Raw genomic sequence first — 17,152 nt, forward strand, 5'->3', positions numbered from 1 at the left:
TACTTTTGGCCATACTAGGTCTTCGTTGCTGCGCGGGTTTTCTCTAGTTGCGGAGAGCAAGGGCTGCTCTCTAGTTGCGGCGCACCGGCTTCTCATTTCGGTGGCTTCTCATCGTGGAGCACAGTGTCTAGAGTACCGGCTCAGTAGCTGTGGCGCTTGGGCTTAGTTGTTCCACGGCATGTAGGATCCCAGATCAGGGATTGAATCCATGTCTACCGCATATGTAGGCGGATTCGTTACCATGAGCCACCAGGGAAGCCCCCTTTTGCTGTGCTGTGCTTAGTTGCTCAGTCATGTCCAATTCTTTGCGACCCCGTGGGCGGGTCCCCATGGCGACCCCATAGCCTGCCAGGCTCCTCTGTCCATGGGGACTCTCCAGGCAAGAATACTGGAGTGGGTCACCATTTCCTTTTCCAGGGGATCTTCCCAACCCAGGGATCAGGTCTCCTTCATTGATAAAGAATCAGGTCAGATTCTTTACCAGCTGAGCCACAGGGAAGCCCCCTTTAGTGGCTATTAACTTGGGACAACTTCAGCCTTTGTCATTCATGACTAGGTTTTTGGTTTTTGTTTTTTGCAGTGTCTAGACCATGGAGATGAAATGGTGACTTCACCTCCATTTACAATGGCCCAGTATTATTTTATCCCATGTGTATAACTGCTCATATCACTGAAAGACTATAATGGCTATTATTTTGTAAAATTATTTATTCACTATTTTTGGCTGTGCTAGGTCTTTCTCTAGTTGCTGCAAGCAGGGGCTACTCTCTATTTGCAGTGCCCGGACTTCTTATTGCTGTGGGTTCTCCTGTTGTGAAGCAACGGCGTGCGGGCTTCAGTAGTTGAGTGCATCAGCTGAGTTGCCCCCAGGCATGTGGGATCTTCCCAGACCAGGGACTGCACCTGTGTTCCCTGCAGCATTCTTAACCACTGGACCACCAGGGAAGTCCATGACGAGGTATTTTTGAAGAATGCAGACCAACTGTTGTGTAGAATGCCCCTCAATTTTGGTTTGTCTGATGTTCCGTTGTGATTAAATTCAGGTTATGCAGTTTTGGCAGGAATAACATAGATGTTACATTTTCATGACATCAAAGCAAGCATACATCTGTCCCCGTCCTGGTGCTTTTAACTTTGCTTGCCTGCTCAAGGTGGAGTCTACCAGGTATCTCTACCGTAAAGAAGCTATTTTTCTCCTTTATAATTTTAAAAGTACTTTGTGGGAGGGGAGACTGATTAAGTCAAATAGAACAAATTCAGTGTACTTTTTACTAACAGCATTGTGTAGACTTGAACTAAAGTGACCCTGTGATATGTGGAGGAGATAAATAATTTGTGTATAACAAGTTACAATCTTTATATAAGTGGTTCTTGTCTGGTTGAAGAAAAACCCAGGTGCAGCAGGGAGAGAGGATTTAACCTCACCCTGAAATCTGCCTGTTTTCAGTCTCTACCATCCTGGTGTCTCTTGCGCCAGAGCACTGAGCTTTCATTTTATAAAAAATTCCTGATATTATTTCATTATAAAAAGGAATATTCTCCAGAAAATGACTGGAAAACATAAGAGTAAAAAGAAGAAATTCACATTACTGTCTAAAGTCTACTAATGAAAAAAAAAAATAAAGTCTACTAATGGCTTTTGGGTGTGTAATATGTTTTAAATCTGATTTTGCATGTTAGCATGGAAACTCACTATTAATTTTGACAGTTTTTCAAGAAGAAGTTCTAAGTCTCAAAGGAACCAAATACTTTGTATTCTGTGTATATACAGGGCACCACTGGGGTCGTGCAGTGCACAGTCTATGCAGATGTACACATGGCTAAGACTGTTGGTGCTGTGTTCATCTTTCACTTGTAGCGTGGGGCTAGCCACTTGAGAAGGGTTTGGGTACCCAGAGTTACACACAGTCATACTGAGGTTCACAGCAACACTTCAGAAAGGAGTTAGTCAAGAAGCACGTCAATTTAATTGATGAATTAAATTTTACGCTGGGCCCTTTACTTGCCTGTTGGCAAGGACTCAGAGTCCTATCTGGGCTCATCAGCTCTTGGAGGTCCTAGGTTTTCGCTCTTGCTCTCAACTACAAACAGGACACTTATCCTCAGGGATATGAAATCAAATAGTTCTATTCACCTGAATGCAAAAATGAAGTAAGCCTAATTTATGTGTGTGTGTGTGCTTAGTTGCTCAGTTGTGTCCAACTCTTTGCAACCCCATGGGCTGTAGCCCACCAGGCTCTTCTGTACATGGGGATTCTCCAGGCAAGAATCCTGGAGTGGGTTGCCATGCCCTCCTCCAGGGGATCTTCCCAACCCAGGGATTGAACTCAGATCTCCAGCATTGCAGGCAGATTCTTTACCATCTGAGCCACCAGGGAAGCAGTCTAATTCATGTTCATTATAAATTATTAATTCACATCACTAATTAATTAAAGTGTAATATAATTACTTTAATTGATTATATTAATTTCACTAGTTAATATATTTTGCAAGTGATTATGTTTTCTATTTTTTTAAACACCAAAAACATTTTGTATTGGGGTGTAGCTGATTGACAATGTTGTGAACAGTGAAGGGATTGCATCATACATATGCATGTATCCATTCTCCCCCAAACCACCCTCCCATCCAGGCTGGCACATAAGATTGAGCAGAGTTCCATGTGCTATATAATAGATCCTTGTTGGTTGTCCATTTTAAATATAGCAGTGTGTACATAACCTTCCCAAAGTCTTTAACTATCCCTTATCCCCCTGGTAACCATGAGTTTGTTTTCCATGAGTCTCTTTCTGTTTCTTAAGTAAATTCATTTGTATCATTTCTTTGTAGATTCCACATATAAAGGATGTCATATTACATTTCTCTCTCCCTGACTTAACTTCACTCAATATGAGACTCTCTAGATCAATCTATGTTGCTGCAAATGGCCTTATTTCATTCTTTTTAACAGCTGAGTAATATTCCACTGGGCAAGAATCCCTTAGAAGAAATGGAGTAGCCATCATAGTCAACAAAAGAGTCAGAAATGCAGTACTTGGATGCAATCTCAAAATCGACAGAATGATCTCTGTTCGTTTCCAAGGCAAACCATTCAATATCACAGTAATCCAAGTCTATGCCCCAACCAGTAAAGCTGAAGAAGCTGAAATTGAACAGTTCTATGAAGACCTACAAGACCTTCTAGAACTAACACCCCCCAAAAATGTCCTTTTCATCACAGGGGACTGGAATGCAAAAGTAGGAAGTCAAGAGATACCTGGAGTAACAGGCAAATTTGGCCTTGGAGTACAAAACGAAGCAGGGCAAAGGCTAACAGTTTTTCCAGGAGAACACACTGGTCATAGCAAACACCCTCTTCCAACAACACAAGAAAAGACTCCACACATTGTCATCACCAGATGGTCAATACCAAAATCAGATTGATCATATTCTTTGCAACCAAAGAAGGAGAAGCTCTATACAGTCAGCAAAAACAAGACCAGAAGCTAACTGTGGCTCAGATCATGAACTCCTTATTGCCAAATTCAGATTTAAATTGAAGTAGGGAAAACCACTAGACTGTTCAGGTATGACCTAAATCAAATCCCTTATGATTTACACAGTAGAAGTGACAAATAGATTCAGGGATTAGATCTGATAGACTGCCTGAAGAACTATGGGTGGAGGTTCATAACACTGTACAGGAGGCAGTGATCAAAATCATCCCCAAGAAAAAGAAATACAAAAAGGCAAAATGGTTCTCTGAAGAGGCCTTTCAAATAGCTGAGAAGAGAAGTGAAAGGCAAAGAAGAAAAGGAAAGATCTATCCATAGGAATGCAGAGTTCCAGAGAATAGCAAGGAGACATAAGAAAGTCTTAAGTGAACAGTGCAAAGAAATAGAGGAAAACAACAGAATGGGAAAGACTAGAGATCACTTCAAGAAAATTAGAGATACCAAGGGAACATTTCATGCAAAGATGGGCTTGATAAAGAATAGAAATGGTATGGACCTAACAGAGGCAGAAGATAATAAGAAGAGGTGGCAAGAATACACAGAAGAACTATACAAAAAAGGTCTTAATGATGGTGTGCTCATTCACATACAGCCAGACATCCTGGAATATGAAGTCAAATGGGCCTTCAGAAGCATCACTACAAAGTTAGTGGAGGTGATGGATTTCCAATTGAGCTATTTCAAATCCTAAAGGATGGTGCTGTGAAAGTGCTGCACTCAATATGCCAGCAAAGTTGGAAAACGCCGCAGTGGCCACAGGACTGGAAAAGGTCAGTTTTCATTCCAATCCCAAAGAAAGGCAATGCCAAAAAAAAAATCCAAACTACTGCACAATTGCACTCATCTCACACACTAGCAAACTAATGCTCAAAATTCTCCAAGCCAGGCTTCAACAGTACATGAACCATGAACTTCCAGATGTTCAAGCTGGCTTTAGAAAAGGCAGAGGAACCAGAGATCAAATTGCCAACATCCGCTGGATCATCGAAAAAGTAAGAGAGTTCCCGAAAAACATCTATTTCTGCTTTATTGACTACGCCAAAAGCGTTTGACTGTGTGGATCACAACAAACTGTGGAAAATTCTGAAAGAGATAGGAATACCAGACCACCTGACCTGCCTCCTGAGAAATCTGTATGCAGGTCAAGAAGCAACACTTAGAACTGGACATGGAAAAACAGACTGGTTCCAAACAGAAAGGAGTATGTCAAAGCTGCATATTGCTTAACTGCTTATTAAACAATGCTTATTTAACTTATATTCAGAGTACATCACATGAAATGCCAGCTGGATGAAGCAAAAGCTGGAATCAAGATTGCCAAGAAAAATATCAAGATATGCAGATGACACCACCCTTATGGCAGAAAGCGGAGAACTAAAGAGCCTCTTGATGAAAATGAAAGAGGAGAGTGAAAAAGTTGGCTTAAAACTCAACATTCAGAAAACTAAGATCATAGCATCCAGTCCCATCACTTCATGGCAAATAGATGGGGAAACAATGGGAACAGTGAGATACTGTATTTTGGGGGGCTCCAAAATCACTGCAGATGATGACTGCAGCCATGAAATTAAAAGACATTTGCTCCTTGGAAGAAAAGCTATGACCAACCTAGACAGCATATTAAAAAGCAGAGACTACTTTGCTCACAAAGGTCCGTCTAGTCAAAGCTATGGTTTTTCCAGTAGTCATGTATGGGTGTGAGAGTTGGACTATAAAGAAAGCTGAGCACCAAAGATTCGATGCTCAAGTGTGGTGTTGGAGAAGACTCCTTAGAGTCCCTTGGACTGCAAGGAGACCCAACCAGTCCATCCTAAAGGAAATCAGTCCTGAATATTCATTGGAAGGACCGATGCTGAAGCTGAAACTCCAATACTTTGGCCACCTGATGAGAAGAACTGACTGATTGGAAAAGACCCTGATACTGGGAAAGACTGAAGGCAGGAGGAGAAGGGGACAACAGAGGATGAGATGGTTGGATGGCATCACTGACTCAATGGACATGAGTTTGAGTAAACTCCGGGAGTTGGTGATGGACAGGGAGACCTGGCGTGTTACAGTCCATGGGGTCTCAGAGAGTTGGATACGAATGAGCGACTGAACTGAACTGAATATTCCACTGTGTGTGTGTGTGTATATATATATATATATACATACCACATCTTCTTTATCCATTCCTCTGTCAGTGGGCATTTAGGTTTCAACTAGATATATCTTTGTAAAGAAACCCTGGGGGTCTACCTCACCCCCTTTTTTTTAATAAATGGGGGAGGGCCCAGAGAAGCCCCTCCTGCCTGTATTCTGTTAGCAGGATGAGATTTTGGGCAGCATCCTTCTCAGTCTTCCTAGAGCGCCTGTGAGCAGCACCGACCAGCTCCCTCCACTGGTTGGGTGCTGCCCCAGGTATCCTCCTGGACCTGTGGGTCGGCGCCCTCCTGATGCAGCTGGCCATCCTCAGTCACCAGAGACTGGAAGCAAGGAGGGTGAGGTGATTTCCACCATGTTCCCATCAGAGGGCTATAGCTTCTTCGGAGGGCCTGTGGGCACACCGAGGAGCCGGAGGCCTGACTGCTCCACGGGAAGATGCCTGTGTGGATTCGCACTGTCACCAAACAGTAGGGATGGTTTAGGAGGTTCTTGCCTAAAACACAGGCTTCTGGCATAAAACACCTTTATTCTGGAGAGCCTTGGAGCCCCTTGGGGATACACAGTTGTTTTCCGGTAGCCGAAAGCAGTGTAACTTAGTGGCTATGCAGACTTTTAAACATCCTATGGACTGAGATAAATGATGGTGAATGAAATAGAAGTCAACAAAGGCAGACGCCCCGAGCACAGGCTAGGACCTGAGCCGTTCTCCACATTGGCAGTTTCTGAGTGAGAGGGCAGCTGTGGTTTTTGCAGTGAGTGAACGAACATCAGCAGGTGACCTATGGGTGCGGACAAAGTCTCCCTTCTCTGCCCGTCCCTCATCCCCACATCCCACCTGGGGTTCTCCCCTCTGCACCCTCATGTCCATCAGCTCCTCATCCTGCTGGCCTTGGTACCACCCAGAGCAAAAGGGGCTGCTTCCTCTCCCATGGCCCTGAGGTGTACCCCACCCCTCACCCCCCAACCCCCCCTCACCTCCCCAACCCCCCCCACATCCCCCTACCCCCCAACCCCGTCTGCAATCTGCATGCTGAGCACTGCGGGACCCCCAGGGGCGCTATTCACAATGAAGGCCCAGAACATCCTATGTTTACTTAAAACTCCGCACAAAACAAAGGATCTTAAAGGACAGGGTCTTTATCTAATGCACATAGCAGTCATGTATGAGTTAGCAGTGGCCTTGATCCAACTCTCCCATCATCTCTGGGTGACCTAGCATTGATCTAGGGCCTATGTTTCTCCATTGATTTGCCTACACCTAAATGACCTCCAGCCTTTCCTAGTACATATTCCATAATGTACTTTATAGAATACAGGCAAGCATCAAATACCCCTCCTCCCATGTAATATATGACCTTTGAATTAAACAGTCTCAGCATTAAATGGGGTGGGGTCTTGTAGGGACCTTCTGTAACTGTATAAACCTAAATAATGGGAGTAAGTCTGTTTTCTCCTATACAACATACACTTCATTGTACAGATCAGAGTTCATCAGACTCTTTCTGTAAGGGTTCAGGTGGTGACTATTTTAGGCTTCGCAGGAAAACAAGCTCTTGCAATGATTCAGTTCCACCTTGCAGCACAAAAGCAGCCACAGGCTATACATAAATTGAATGAGCGTCACTGGGTCTCAATAACAGTTTACTTATTGGCTTGCCTGGTGGCGCAGCTGGTAAAGAATCTGCCTGCCATGTGGAAGACCTGGGTTGGGAAGATCCCCTGGAGAAGAGAAAGGCTACCCACTCCAGTATTCTGGCCTGGAGAATTCCACGGACTGTATAGTCCACAGGGTTGCACGCAGAGTCTGACACAACTGAGCGACGTGCACTTTCAGTTTCACTATGGACAAGCGTGCATGCATGCTCAGTTGCTCAGTTGTGTCTGACCCTTTGTGACCCCATGGACTGTAGTCCATTAGGCTCCTCTGTCCATGGGATTCTCCCGGCAAGAATACTGGAGTGGGTTGCCATGCCATTCTCCAGGGGATCTTCCCGACCCAGGGATCGAACCCCGGGTCTCCTGCACTGCAGGCAGATTCTTTACTGTCTGAGCTGCCGGAGAAGGAGTGTCTTAAATAATTTCTGTCCTCTCCTTCTGCATAACAGGCCAGCCCCACGCTTACTGAGGAAGGATGGGGAGGCCCCGAGAGGCCCTCAGTGAACCCAGTTGGAACCCAGTGTAGCCCCTCCCCTACATGAGCCTGGCCCCTGAGAGGCACCTGGTCAGAGTGCCGGCCCTGCACTTGAACTCTGTCACTTGCTGAAGCTGCCGCCTTCAACTAAGAAGGGACTTTCCGGGCCTGAACCCCACCCAGTCTGCCCCAGGACACTGGACTGTCTCTGCCCTGAATCCAGTACAGCCTCATCAGAATCTGGTCCCCATAACCAGCCTGCCTGCCCCTGATCAGCTGGCACCTCCTTTTATGGAGGGTGGCACAGAGCGCTTATTCCTAACAGCGTATCTGTCCCCCTTCCTGCTGGACTCACTTTTAGCTGGTTTTCTTCCTGCTGTACACACATCCTCCCCACCTCAACCAGCTGCATCGTATGGCCCAGCAGAGGAAGCGCTCAAATCCTCAATTTCCTAAATGGTTTGAGGGTGGTCTTTACAATTGCCCTCTACTAACTCCGGGAGTTGGTGATGGACAGGGAAGCCTGGTGTGCTACAGTCCATGTCGCAGAGTTGGGCACGATGGAGCAACTGAATGACAACTCTTTTTCCAACCCTGTCCCAACTCAAGGTGAACCTGATTGATAACATAGACATCTCATAAGGGGACTCCTCTGGGGTGGGTGGGTGGGGGGCAGCTGTGGGTGGGTGTCCTTTCCTCTCTTGTCACCCTGGATGGCAGGGGTCACGACTGGTTAGAAAGTCAGCCCAAGGGCCAATTCCTCACCAGAGGTACAGGGCCCACCTGAGACAGCAGGTGGTTCCATCAACCAGTCCTAGGTACTTCATGGACCTACCATCAGCATTTCTACTTCCCATTGTCAAGGTGAGGCTGCCCGTGGGGGCTTCTTTCTGAAGCAGAACTTATGGCAACATGTCACTTTCTATGTGTGTTGGAGGGGAGCCGTGAAGCGACGCATCCATTTCCTAAGCCTCAGGAATCAGATAAATGGATTTTTAGCCCATCAATACTTGCCCCATGAGAAGACCAGCAGCCCAGCGGATACACTGTTGGCCACAAGCTCGTTCCCTTTACACGCCTTGCTCGACGTATGCGACACATCACATTTGAATGCAGTGCTGATGCAGCTTCTGCAAACCCCCTGCCTAACTTTTCAAGCAGTCCAGTGACACAAGTCAGAAGTTCTTGCTGCGTGGCCTCTGGGTGAGTCTGCTGGGCATCATAGATAGCGTCATAGCAAAAAGCTGAAACTTTGCAGAAAAGAGGCTAAAATAAAGAAGGTGGAGAGGAAACCTTCACACAGACTTTCAAATGTCTATTGATTTCTTTACAGTTTTTGGCCACACTGTGCAGCAATGTGGGGTCTTAGTTCCCTGACCAGGGGTCAAACCCGCCATCTCCAGCACCGGAAGCATGAAGTCTTAGCCACTGGGTCACCAGACATGTCCCTACACAGGCTGATAAAAAGTTAGTGAAACAGTCTTTTATTTCTAGTTTGGAAAAAAAAAAAAGTCCCTTAAATTACTAGAAGATTATTCACGGGATTAATTACATTTTAAGCCAGGAGATGGGTGTCAAGGGCCACTGAGTGTCCTTTGACAGGAGAGGCTGGGACAGGTTCCGTGACCTGCCCAAAGGGCCCTAGGCCTTGCCAGAACCAAGGAAAGGACCCCGTCTCCTGACCACCCAGGCCAGGCAACAATGTCCGAAATATCACAAGGGTGTCACAGCCTGTTTGCTAACAAATGATTACATGCCTTTTTAGTGTTTAAGCAAAAACTTTTTTTTTTTGGTATGCAGAATCAGTCTAGAAACTTGCAGGATTTAGGTCTTGTGGCTCAGCTGGTAAAGAATCTGCATGCAATGCAGGAGATCCTGGTTCCATCCCTGGGTTTGGAAGATCCCCTGGAGAAGGGAAAGGCTACCCACTCCAGGACTCTGGCCTGGAGAATTCCATGGACTATACAGTCCCTGGGGTCGCAAAGTCGGACACGACTGAACGACTTTCACTAGTTAAAAAAAATGTTTGTCTCTCCCACAACTGACTTCTTCCCAGGCACCCCCAAGGTCTTTTTGTGATGAGACTAAGGATCAAGTGGCTCCATCCAGTCCTGACAGGCATGTCGCAGCTTCCTTGGCACAGAGAACTCCTTCCGTGGGCTGGTGGCTTGGACCAGCACTTTGGTTCAAAGTGCTTTGGGGACTCCCTTCTTGCTCATTCTCTGGAAACGTCACGACCGACACAGAGTCCCAAGTGTCATCCTTTGGCGAGCTGTCCTTGTCCAGGGCATCTAAGATGGGCTGAGCCGGATCCTTTAAATACTTGAAAAATTGAAAACCATCACCATAATTAGTCTGTAAGTTCCAGATATAAGACCTTTTGACTTTAGTTTGAGTTGGCATAATCCTATATCATTTTGGTGTAACTTCCACTTCTGTCCACCAATGAAACAGCTTCAAAAATCCTGAAAACCCCTCCCCACCCCTCATCTCAATAGCTTGCACACGAATCCAAGGGCCAACCAAGGGGATACTCTGAAAGTGTGTAAGGTGTGTAACTCGAGAAATGAAGTTCTGACTTGCTGCACTGGCTGGATGAGGGCTTGTGGGCTATTCACCTGGAATGTCTCGGAATTCTAACTTTTCAGGAAAGGAGGAAATGAAGCCTCCTGGTCACCTACAAGGTAAGGGTGAAGAGGGAAAGTTCACGGGCATTTTTTTCTCAGCTACCCCACCCACTAGGTGTTTCTGCTTTATATAACACACACATGGGTGCGGAGGATCTGCAGCGGGCAGCCATGGGCGAATGAGAAAGTGCAGGTCCTTGATTCGAAATGCTGATCCACACCCTTAATGTGCTGTGTCTCTCCTGCCTCTGCTTTGGGCTTAGACATCAATTACCAAGTTACAAAGGGCTTTCCAGGTGGCTCAGTGGTAAAGAATCTGCCTGCCAAAGCAGGAGACGCAGGTTCGATCCCTGGGTCAGGAAGATTCCCTGCAGGAGGGCATGGCATCCCATTCCAGTATTCTTGCCTGAGAAATCCCATGGACAGAGGAGCCCAGCGGGCTACAATCCATGGGGGTCGCAGGGAAGTCAGACATGAATGAGCGACTGAACAATGACGACCACCACAACCAAGTTACCAAGAACCAACCGCATGGCTCTTGGAAATGCTGAAAGATACTGAAATGCAGTCAGCTTAGCGCTGGCTGGTGAGCAGAGGAGCAGCAGCATGTCACGTGCACTTGCGAAACCTCAAAAATACAAGTGAAACATGAGTCATTTTCTCATGAAACTTCAGTGACCTTTGATACAGACTTTTCACACTTTCCCAGGAAAGCAAATCGAAAGGCTCTGTGTTTTAGGTTCAAGCCCCAAAGAAACAAGTAGCAGTAAACTCACTTACTGGGGCCCGGCTGCTAGTTCTACTGAGAGACAGAGTTTTTTGGGTTTTTTTGGTTTTGTTTTTTAGTGTTTTGGCTTCATCACATGGCATGCAGGATCTTAGTTCCCTGATCAGGCACTGAACCTGCGCTCCCTGCAATGGAAGTGCAGAGTCTTAACCACTGGACCACCAGGGGAGTCCCGAGACGGAGATTATTAATGCAAGTAAAACTCCGAGGTGACAGCTGTTCTGTTGTGACAGTATTAACCAGGAAAATCGGTTGCTGTTGTTGTTGCCGTTATTGTAATTTTGTGGTAAGAACACCTAACTTGAGTTCTACTCTCTTAACACATTTTGAAGTGCATGTGCGTGCTCAGTCACTCAGTCATGTCCAACACTTTGCAACCCCATGGGCTGTAGCCTGCCACGCTCCTCTGTTCGTGGGATTTCCCAGGCAAGAATACTGGAGTGGGTTGCCATTCCCTTCTCCGGGGGATCTTCCCAACCCAGGGATTGAACCCAAGTCTCCTGTGCCTCCAGCATTAGTAGGTGGAATCTTAACCACCTGGGAAGCCCCTTTAAGGGCACAACACAGTACTAATTATAGCACAATCTTGCACAGCAGAAACCAGAACTTATTCATCTTGCATAACTGAAACTTCCTACCATTTGAAAGCAACGCCCCACTCCCCTCTCCCCTCACCCCTGTTAACCACTGTGTTACTCTCTGCTTTTCTATGAGTTTGACTGTTATTCTACTTAGAGTCTTCATAGAAGCAGAATCCTACAGCATCTGTATGCAGGTCCCAGTAGGGAGTTCAATGTGTATTTCTCATAATGTCTGTGTCCCTTAAACAGCTCATGACATATGAAGGAAATCAAGTGACTACAGCTCTTTCTAGACTTTGTCTTTATAGACGAGATACAACAACATGAGATTCTGTTTCTAGTACTTTTATTCTGATTTTACTGAAGAATGATAAACCTCCAGAGGCAAACAGTTTTAAGTATTCTTCTATCAGCTAGCTTGTGATCCCAAGAATGTCCCAATGGCTCTGTCCTCAGAGGACCTGGCTGCCTCACTGAGCCTTGGGGAGGGGGGCTGCGGTGTGGCTGGGCAGGAAAACAAGACTATCTGTAAGACCCGCTGGACTATGAAGAAGGCTGAGCACCAAAGAGTTGATGCTTTCAAAGTGGAGTGTTGGATAAAACTTTTAAGAATCCCTTGGACAGCAAGGAGATCAAACCAGTCAATCCTAAAGGAAATCAACCCTGAATATACATTGGAAGTTGGAAGGACTGGTGCTGAAGCTGAAGCTCCAATACTTTGACCACCTGATGCAAACAGTCAACTTGTTGCAAAAGACCCTGATGCTGGGAAAGACTGAGGGTAAGAGGATAAGCTGGTTGGATGGCATCACAGACTCAATGGAATGAGTTTGAGCAAACTCTGGGAGATGGTGAAGGACAGGGAAGCCTGGTGTGCTGTGGTTCACGGGGCCGCAAAGGGTTGGACGTGACTAAGCAACTGAACAACAAGGCCCACCCATTCCACTTTTCTTTCTTAAATTCTTTAAAGTAACATGGCCTGTGCGCTAGGCATGCAAGGCTTTGAGCTCATGGCTCTGGGTGTGTTTCCTCTAGAATCCTCCTGTGTGCACACTGTCTAACCCAAAGCTCATGCTCTTGACTGCAGCCTCCACTGGTCCGTGAGCTCCAGCCAGGCTCCCTGGGGGCAGTCTCCAAACGCCTGGGATTGATGTGTTGTCTCCAGTGGGACCTACCACGGCCAATCTCCTGGATGGGCCAGACTAGGCCATCTTTTGGCCAACCTCGTGCCATTAAAAAAAAAAAAAAACTTTTTTTAATTGTGGAAAAGTACATATAACACAGGGGCTTCCTTTGTGGCTCAGTTTAAAGAATCCACCTGCCAATGCAGGAGACACGCCCTGGAGGAGGAAATGGCAACCCTCTCCAGTATTCTTGCCTGGAGAATCCCATGGACAGAGGAGTCTGGCGGGCTACAGTCCATGGGGTTGCAAATAGTTGGACACGATTGAGCGACTAAAGAACAACAACAAACACATAACATAAAATTTACCGTCCTGACCCTTTTTAAGCGTGCAGTTCAGTGGTGTGAAGTCTATTTAGATTGTTGGGCAACCATGAGCACCATCTGTCTCTAGAACTTTTTTCATTTTTTTCATAGTAAAATTGAAACTGTCCCCGTTAAACACGAACTCCCCATTTCCTCCCTCCCTTCAGGCCTGGGCAACCTCTATCCTACATTCTGGTTCTGTGAATGTGAGTACTCTTAAGTGCTCGAGTATGTGCAATCATGTAGTATTTGTCATTTTGTAACTAGTTGATTTCCCTGATCGTAATGTCCTCAAGGTCCTCTATCGTAGCATGTCTCAGAACTCCCTTCTTTTTTTTAAGGTTAACATTCCGTTCATATGTATATACCATATCTTTTTGGTGGGGGCGGGGGTGGTGAATCACGAGGCTTGCAGGAATCTTAGTTCCCTGACCAGGGATTGAACCCCAGGGCCATGGCAGTGAAAGTGCCACGTCCCAGCCACTGGACTGCCAGGGAATTCACACCACATCTTATTTATCCATTCATCTGTCAATAGACATTCAGGGTGTTTCTGCCTTTCGGCTATGGTGAGTAATGCTGCTGTGAAGACGAGTGTACAAGTAACCAAGCACCACTTTTAACTCTGATCTCTGTGTCTGTGGCTTTGTCCACTGTCCTACTCTTAGGTTTTACTAGGGGGCAAGAAAGCCTGACAAGTCACCCCTGTGGGCGTGTACATACCTCCTCTATCTGTGATGGAATGCTTGGCGGAGAGTGGAACCAGTGTTTAACCAGGCCTCTGTATCTCAGAACCAGGAAGAGACAGGACCCTACCACCACTGACAGCACCAAAAAGGTGGTTCCGGCAGCCAGGAAGTCTTGTTGAAGCTTGACAGAAGCTAGAGAGACAACCGAAAAACGAACAAGATGACCCACACATCAGGTAATTTCTCATCCACCACTGCATAAATACACTTGACGTCCCAGGAAAATGAATGGATACTGCTCTCTTCCACCCTGCCCTGTATGCTTTATTGAACTCTTGAGAGTCCCTTGGACTGCAAGGAGATCAAACCAGTCCATCCCAAGGGAAATCAGTCCTGAATATTCACTGGAAGGACTGATACTAAGGCTGAAGCTCCAATATTTTGGCCACCTGATATGAAGAGCTGACTCACTGGAAAAGACCCTGATGCTGGGAAAGATTGAGGGCAGGAGAAGGGGGAAACAGAGGATGAGATGGCTGGATGGCATCACTGACTCAATGGACATGAGTGTGAGAAAACTCTGGGAGATAGTGAAGGACAGGGAAGCCTGGCGTGCTGCAGTCCATGGGGTTGCAAAGAGCCGGACACGACTGAGTGACTGAACAACAAAGGCAATCCTAAAACAAAGCAGGTGTTACCCGTCTGGCAGTTCTTGTTCTGGAGATTCCAGCACAGCCTCGTTGTATCTACTGTGAATTGCTGTCTTAGCCCGTCCTCTCTGGATCTCCCTACACTCATCACCACCCTTCACCAAAAAAGCAATTCCTGATTGCACTATTTTAGGAGTGTTCTGTTTCCAGCTCAGAAAGAAAGCACTTAGGAAAGCATACATTACCATCTGCTGCCGTTTCACAGCAAGATATGTTGCTTAAATGTCCAGGTCGAGAGATGTTTTCTTTGGTCAAAAACAGTTCTGCCTTGACTTGAAAACAGTATACTCTTAAGGGTTTTAAATCATTCAATGTGATGAAGTTACTCCTGAACGGGCGTGTCACCTGCGTAGCAAGCATCAACAACCGCACACGTAAATTACCCGCACAGGGATGGTCAAGGCCTTCCGTCTTCTCCAGTGTTTCCCCAAATTCACATCGAACACAATAACCAAAGAATAAGGCAATTCTGGTTTTAAAGAGACAGAATACCAATTTTATACATATAACGCTTACAGCCGACAAATTTCACGTGTGGAAACGGGAGGAGTGTTGAGAAACATGCTGACGGCATTAGAGCTGTGTTTCTGGCTGTGAGATCTGAAGCCCCATTGCAGCAATGGAGGGTCCAGAGCTGGAATTTAGCAAATCCCAATTTCCAGGACGAAATTTTCTCCTTTGAAATGAACATTGTATATTTCATGGTTAGTCTCGTCTACAGTTTCAAGTCAGTGGATGAACAGAGGGGAAAAGGGCATTCTAGGAAATACTGTTCCTTGGGTTCCGAATCTGCTTCTGGTTTTCGCTTCACTGTGCTGCTTCCCTTTATAGTTCTGGTGAACACGGTCTTAGAAATTTATGTCATCAAGGAAGAGTTGGGTCCCAGATTCTTAGAGGATCTTGTCCCCTGTCTCCCTCGCCTGCCGTGACACCTCCCTCCGGTTTGTCACCTCCACATGTTCGGTCAACGGCCCCTCTCTCATTCCGGGCAAACTGTCACTATTCTATGGGGAAATGAGAAAAAGACACCACACACTATGGGGATACGGGATTTCTCCTAAAGGACTGCTTTCATATTGGGAGATACAGTAGAAAACACTAGGGCTTCCCTGGTGGTGCTAGTGATAAGGAACGCAGGAGACACAGGTTCGATCCCTGGGTCGGGAAGATCCCCTGGAGAAGGAAATGGCAACCCACTCTGGTATTCTGGCCCGGGAAATCCCATAGACAGAGGAGCCTGCCAGGCTACAGTCCATGTGGTCACAAAGAGTCGGACATGACTGAGCACGCATGCGCACACACACACACACACACACACACACACACACACAGAATACGCTACAACCACTGGAAATGGTGGCAGCTTCAGAGTGTGGAGATAAAGTGGCTTATTATATATGTTGACTGAAAAAAAAGGCAGATCATTCAACAGTATATAGGACATGATCTTACTTTTAAAAATACAAACGGTCATACTATATTTGAACAGTAGGATTATAGATGATTCAAAACTTTCTCCCCTCCTGTTTAACGATGATGACTGCCAGGGCAGAAAAGAAACAATTTTTACTCCACATAAGGAGTAAAATATGACACCACATAAGGCAATTTCAGGGAATTCTGTGGTAGTCCAGTGGTTTAGGACTTGGCGCTTTCACTCTCATGGCCTGGGTTCAATCCATGGTCAAGGAACTAAGTTCCTGCAAGCTGTCTGGCACAGCCAAAATTTTTTTTTAAGTAAGAAATAATTATTTTAAAAAAGGTAAATTTAAGGACAATATGCTTTTCTTAAAAAAATTATCTATTTATTTGGCTGTGTTGGGTCTCAGCCGCAGCACGTGGGATCTTTCCTTGTGGCACACAGGCTTAGTTGCCCTTCAGTATGTGGGATCTTAGTTCCCTGACCTGGGATCGAGCTCAGGTTCCCTGCCTTGGAAGGCAGATTCTTAGGCACTGGACCGCCAGGGGAGTCCCAACACTATTCTTTTTTGAGTTTATTTCAGCAGCCAGTTGGCTATTCCAGAAGAATCACAGACTACAGAGAAGAGCTACCGTTCAGGCCTGAGACAGTAAGGAACGCAGGAGACCTGTCCTTAGAAAGGTCTTGTTTGCAAGGCTGACCCAAGGCTGGCATCTGGGAACTTGGCTTTGAGGAGTGTCCCACAGATCCCTAAGTGATAAGGCTGTTTTAATGTATACATGATGCTTCTGATGCTGAACACCTGCTCTACCTCTGGGAGTCAGGAGCCCTGGTGGCTCTGCTGGGTCGAGGGTGCCTGTGTGACCAGCCCCCAGTACGAGCCCTGGGTACTGAGTCTCCCAGGAGCTTCTCTGGGAGATGCGATTTCACATACTCGGTTACTCTTGTTGTCGGGGGAATTGAGAGTAGCCTGTGTGATGAGGGGAAGACTCCTGGAAGCTTCTGCCTGGACTCCTTCAGACTCTGCCCCCTGTGTCTCTTCCCTTTGCTGACTCTGTTCTGTGTCTTTTCTCTGTAAT

General features: G+C 46.2%; 1 protein-coding gene and 1 non-coding gene across 3 annotated transcripts in view; both read right to left on the reverse strand.

The window, feature by feature from the left end:
- Positions 1-577: 577 nt before the first annotated feature.
- LOC112448317 (small nucleolar RNA SNORA20) lies at positions 578-702 on the reverse strand. Its single transcript, XR_003036683.1, has one exon. It is a non-coding gene; the product is annotated as a small nucleolar RNA SNORA20 (small nucleolar RNA).
- Positions 703-9,064: 8,362 nt separating this feature from the next.
- The window catches only part of IFNGR2 (interferon gamma receptor 2), a 31,443-nt gene continuing 23,355 nt past the window's right edge, over positions 9,065-17,152 (reverse strand). Inside the window, exons 5-7 of one of the 2 annotated variants that reach the window (XM_005201116.4) lie at positions 14,839-14,998; positions 13,978-14,135; positions 9,065-10,092 (exon numbers count right to left, since the gene is read on the reverse strand). In XM_005201116.4, the coding sequence (XP_005201173.1) occupies positions 9,862-10,092; positions 13,978-14,135; positions 14,839-14,998 (549 nt within the window). In that variant the 3' untranslated portion in view covers positions 9,065-9,861. Of the gene's footprint in view, positions 10,093-12,097; positions 12,989-13,977; positions 14,136-14,838; positions 14,999-17,152 lie in introns of those variants that run through there. The other variant, XM_024993617.2, reaches the window with a different exon arrangement.

Source organism: Bos taurus, chromosome 1 (genome assembly GCF_002263795.3).
Source record: "Bos taurus isolate L1 Dominette 01449 registration number 42190680 breed Hereford chromosome 1, ARS-UCD2.0, whole genome shotgun sequence".
Classification (NCBI taxonomy): domain Eukaryota; kingdom Metazoa; phylum Chordata; class Mammalia; order Artiodactyla; family Bovidae; genus Bos; species Bos taurus.